Raw genomic sequence first — 6,000 nt, forward strand, 5'->3', positions numbered from 1 at the left:
TTTATAAAACTAGTTGGCTCATACATGTTTGGAAAATAGGAAAAAGATGTCAGTATAACATGGAAGTTTTGGTTTCCTATGCAATCTTTCCTGAACTATGCAATAGTTCAGGAGATCTGGGATAATGGGGTACAGTCATGTCCTTTTTCTGGAGAGAAACACACCCTCATCTGCAAAGGGAACAGGAACCTTTTCAGCAACATTTGAAGAAAATTAGAACTGAACACCTGCACCCATGGCTTCCTGCTTTAGAGGCACATTCCTAGCTTCACTGTTGGCTTCACTACTAGCAGGCTGCTTCCTTTGCTCCTCTTCCCTTTATGTTGTCTCAGTCAGCTAGCTTCCCACTCTGTTGTGGTGGTATGTTGTTAACATCCCATGAGACATGCTCAAATCACTCCAAGATGTTTGCCTGGGCATCCAAATGATCTCTCCAGGTACCAGTTATTGCTTTTGTTATTTCTTTGGTTATACACTTTCTTGGTTACAGAATAGGTTGTGAATGGTCTGTCCCTCACTCTTCTATTCCCTATAAGCCTTGTTATTTTTAATGTGAGGATTTTTTTTCAGGAATGGATATATCACATGTGAGCAGAAATACATATATTTTCTTCTTGGATTTTTTTTCCTAGTGAAAGTGAAAGTGAAGTCACTTAGTCATGTCCGACTCTTTGTGACCCCATGGACTGTAGCCTACCAGGCTCCTCAGTCCATGGAATTTTCCAGGCAAGAGTACTAGAGTGGGTTGCCATTTCCTTCTCCAGGGATCTTCCCAACCCAGAGATCAAACCCCAGTCTCCCGCATTGCGGGCAGATGCTTTACCATCTGAGCCACATAATAATTTTGTTTTATTAACATTTTTTTGACCATCAACTCCAGCTTCTAACATGCTGTGCTTATTTTTCAGAACTTGATCTCTTGAACTCATTTGTTTGTATTAGACTCTTCAAAACTTTTCTGCTATTCATTGCTTTAACCCCCTTCTCCTTCTCCTCTTCCTTCCTGTGCTAATCTTTTCCCTCCTCCCCTTTAGCTTCTTTGTGCATTTAATATTTTGTTTATAAGTTAGGAAGACTTTTATTTTGGGATTTTGGGGCATTTGAGAGTCTTTCATTAGAGGCACAGATTAAGTTTAAGAACTCTTGCATTTTAATCCTAAGAATTTTCATGATATATTTAATTATAATGCTAATTTTAAATTTAATTTTCAATTAAAAGTTATCAGTATTAAAATACATTTTATTATAGCAAATACATGAGTAAAATTATTGATTAATAATATGTAAGCACACCTGTATTTTATATTTAATATAATTTATGAGCATATTTAAATTTACATAAAACATATAAATTCATGACTAGGACTACAGATAATGCTAATTTTGTTTTTCTCCAGGAGGATCAGGATGGGAGTCAAGGTCTGGGCAAGAGAAAGAGGGTCAAACTAAGCAGTAACACCAAAGGTATTTATATTTTGTTTTTTTTTTCTTGTGTTAAAAAATGCTTAATTACTAAGAGCACTTGGTTGGGTGGCCATCAAAGCTCTTTGAAGAGAGAGTTATGTTATTAGATGTGTTCAATATGGAGAAAGAGTTGTTAGGGGATGATTGTGGGAGACCTCAATAGCAAGCGAAACCCTTACTGTTGGAATTTTTATTCATAGTTTTCTTCATAAAATGAGCGATATTATATTTGAGCCAGAAAAATAGTCTTTTCATTGAATCTTTTAATTTGGATCCAGCGTTTTTGGTATAAAGCTTAAATTTGATTTGTATCTTTTTGTAATCTGGGGTATGCAATTTCTAGAATGAAAAAGGATGAGCAGCATGGAAGTGGTGTGGATATGTATCAGAAAAAGTAACAAGAGCGAAGGAAAATGAGAATGAATGGCACTTAACAAATATTAAGGGCTCAGTAAGGACTCAATATATATTGATGCAAAGGAGAAGTAGATATGCCTGTAGTGAGGGAATAGATTAGTAATATTTATCGAACTTCTGTACATGCTAGACATAGTGCTAATCACAGCATGTGCATTCTGTCATTTAATTCTCTCAGTAACCATATGTAGTAGGTTTTATTGTTACTACTGTTTTATGAATGAGGAATGAAGGCATGTTAGGCATAACAGCTAATGAGAGGAAGGTCTTTAATTCAAATTCCAGAGTTTAAGTGCTTTATCACTATATTTTCTTGACCCTCCCTAAAAGCTTTTCAAGAGTACTTGTTATTAGTTGGTAGCCTGTGCTCCATTTTTGAAATGGATTTCTAAATCTTAGCATAGTCTTATTTTCTGGGTTAGTATGATCTGTTAGAAAGTCTTCAGAGGTTAAAATATTTTCATGAAAAGATTCTTTTTTCTACTGCCAAGTGTGTCTTTTGGAAAGTTTAAGACTGCTTGGAAAGGTGGAGCAAGCAGACAGTTTTCGTTGAGGCTCATTTTGTAAGTCTGTTCTTAGTTACTCACGTTGCTGCATTCAACTTATGGACTGTTAGCAGAGGGCATGAAATTTGATTTGCTGTCCAGGACTCACGCCTGCAACATGTTCCCCTTTTTCTTAGCCCTGCAGAAAATCTGTAATGCCTGAAAGAAATTAGAAACCCATTTGGCTACCTGGCTCTTTGACTTAACCAGAATTATGCATGTGCTTACCTGAGTCCTTGAGATACATCTGAGTTGGAGGAGATTGTTAGGCATATACTTGAGTTTAAGCTTCAGGGATGTTCAGAAAATACCTCAGAAAACAATGTTAAGAGGTCATTGTTTTCCTTCATCCTGGTCAGACTCTGGCTTAAGACATTTTTTATGCAGACTTCATGTTGAAGTTTCTTTTATACCTGAATTTTTTTGCATTTGAGATAGATTGTTGTCTCTTCCTTCCTTTACTGTAAGAAGTAGTAAAGAGATTTAAGACTTGATTAGTTATCATGTTTGGTTTGAGTATGTACATTGAAGAAATGGCTTTTTCAGTTAGTAGAAACTCTTTTCAAGAAGTGATTGTTGCTTTTGAAAATGTCTGAAGTCCAGAGTGGTTTAGTTTTTGTAAGAATTTGATTCAACAGTTTGAAAGCGAGCTGAAAATAAAATATGTAATGATGGACAAGAGGAGAGGCACTGTGCTAACACATCACTGCCTATTTCAAAAGTTCAGTTTTAAGGATGAAAAAGCTTAGGCCTAGAGGACTTCAGCTAACATGGCCAAGATGAGCTGGTGAGTTGCAGAGCCTGGACTCTGCTGCCTAAATTAAAAGCTATCATTCATTTATACCACATACTAATTCAGAAATTTTGTTTTACAATTTTGCTTGAAGTGGTTTTAGGTGTTGTGAAGCTCATGATAGTTTAATCAAGATTTTAAAGGTAATAATCATACATAACTAATGAAAGCGTTTCTAACCAGATTTCTATAACATAACATATAAAACACATAGCACATGCTTTAAATATCTTGGGAAACTGGTGTATTTTAAGAATAACAGTGAAGACATTGTGGTTCACCCCCCACCCCCACTTTTATGTCTGAAGATAGAAAAATTGGATTGTACATAACAGCAGCTATTTTCATTTTAATAGAAGGCACAGCTTTTCTGGGGTATTCGATTATTTTATTTATTAAAACAAAGTTAATATATCTTCAATTTTTAATGCTTGATATACAATTATGGTAGCTTCAGGCTTTTCTTTGGCTAATACAAACTTGCAGAGAGTTATAAGTATGAATTTAAGAATAAATACTACTAGTTTAAAAAAAAGAATACTACTAGTTTTGTTCAGCTTTGTAATTATTTTCAGAAGCACTTACCTGGCAGGGGTATTTTTTTGGTAGTCCGTGAAATTCTCAGTCATGTTGGTACCAAGTGAATTTTGAGAATTAAATTGGCTTCAGCAATCTGTGCTGTAAGTTATATTCTGATTTTTAATTATAATCCTTTTATTCCTGTCACCTAATTCATTTGGCCCCTAATTTTGTTACTTTTTGACTTTGAATCTGTCAGTGTGACCTTTGAATATATTTTACCTCATTTCTTGCAAAACTGGTCATTTCTCTTTTAAATCATTGCTATATCCTGGAAGTGGCAGGAGGAAGAGATTTCTGTTTTACAAGTAGAAAATTGTGTGATTTGAAAAATAAAGAATTTTTATTTCCAAATAAGAGCTGTATATTATAATTGTATTTCTATTTTTAGTCCTTCTGCATATGGCTTATACTGAAGGCTCCACTGAAATGGAGTTAGATGGGGGGATTAGCAGATATTTTTGTCTCTGTATAGTTTAAATTATAGTGTTTCTAGATTAATGAAGTTGTTATTCTGAAAATAGTGGTTGTTAATTATTAATGGAAAATTGGATTAAGGTTATATCTGATTTAAGTCTTATTAAACTCAGTGTTTTATGAAAAAATCAAGAGAGTGATTAAATACTGAGGTTACTCTTTTAGACTCATTACCTGAGGAGATAATGATGTTACTGTTTAGTCACTAAGTTGTGTCTGGCTTTTTTGCCACCCCCTGGACTGTAGCCCATCAGGCTCCTCTGTCTATGGGGTTTTCCAGGTAAGAATACTGGAGTGGGTTGCCATTTCCTCCTCCAGAGGATCTTCCTGATCCTGGGATCAAACTTGCCTCTCTTGAGTCTCCTGCATTGGCAGGAGGTTCTCTACCACTGAGCCACCTATGATATGAACGTATTACTCAATAATAGAAGAACTGTAGCACGGGGATAGGATTGGGATAGGGTTAATTAAAAATTCTGCAAGATTACCCTGGAAGACTACTTGACATGTAATTAGTTAGGGCTATACCTGAGTATTTTGATTCATGTGATACTGGTTTTTCAGATCTCTCCTCTAACTCTAGTTCTTGCTTAAGCACTGAACCAGTCCATAGTTGACACTTAATGCCCTTATATAGAGTTGATGATTCAGAGCAGTATCACAGGATAGTTTGCTCTAGTAAAGATTAATAGAATTTTCTAGTTCATTTTGAGGGGTAAAAGAGAACTAAAGTATTAAAAACATTCAATTCAACTTTGCTGTACACCTTGAAACTAACACAGCATTGGTAATCAAATATACTCCAGTGTAAAATTTAAAAAAATTCAGTTCCTCATGTACCAGTTGAGACCTTTCTGTTGATTCAGCAAGGCAAGGAGGCAGAGATAAGCGGGAAAGAGCCTAACCCTCAAGAAGTGGCACTTGGCTTTAGAAATAGGCTTTCCAGGAGATAATTCATTCCCCCTTCGAATACCTTTTAATTCAAAACAGACATCCATTTCCTGTTTCCTCTATGTATGAAGAGGGCATCTTGAGTCCAGTGCAAGTAAACATAGCTAACATTCTATATGTTTTCTGGTATGTTCCTACCAGAAGAGAGTAGATGCTTTTGTATATTAGAGTAAGCAGTGCACTAATGATTATTTTCTCTAGTGAAGTTAACATTTCATTTATGAAGGATAATTTTAAAGAAATAGATAAATTATCCTATAAAGATTTTTCAAAACAAAATTGGAGTTAGTCCTTAGTAGTATGTTTTTAGTTTAAAATTACTACTATTTAAATTATGTGCCATGAATATTGTTCTTGTAAGATAATTATTTTAAATCATAGTAGAAGTTTTAGATAAAGGGCTTATGCTTCAGTTCAGTCACTCAGTCGTGTCTGACTCTTTGTGACCCCATGGACTGCAGCACTCCAGGCGTCCCTGTCCATCACCAACTCCTGGACCTTGCTCAAACTAATGTCCATCGAGTCGGTGATGCCATCCAACTTTCTCATCCTCTGTCATCCCCTTCTCCTCCTGCCTTCAATCTTTCCCAGTATCAGGGTCTTTTCAAATGAGTCAGCTCTTCGCATCAGGTGGCCAAAGTATTGGAGCTTCAGCTTCAGCATCAGTTCTTCCAATGAATATTCTAAAGGACTGATTTCCTTTAGGATTGACTGGTTGGATCTCCTTGCAGTCCAAGGGACTCTCAAGAGTCTTCTCCAACACCACAGTTCAAA

At 35.7% G+C, this 6,000-nt stretch overlaps 1 protein-coding gene across 1 annotated transcript in view; it reads left to right on the forward strand.

The window, feature by feature from the left end:
• UBR3 (ubiquitin protein ligase E3 component n-recognin 3 (putative)) overlaps window positions 1–6,000 on the forward strand; it is a 205,486-nt gene that overhangs the window by 56,254 nt on the left and 143,232 nt on the right. Inside the window, 1 exon segment of the mRNA XM_010849413.1 lies at window positions 1,398–1,464. Within this exon segment, the coding sequence (XP_010847715.1) occupies window positions 1,398–1,464 (67 nt within the window).

The sequence above is a fragment of the Bison bison genome, unplaced genomic scaffold (assembly GCF_000754665.1).
Source record: "Bison bison bison isolate TAMUID 2011002044 unplaced genomic scaffold, Bison_UMD1.0 scf7180017864282, whole genome shotgun sequence".
Taxonomy (NCBI): Eukaryota; Metazoa; Chordata; class Mammalia; order Artiodactyla; family Bovidae; genus Bison; species Bison bison.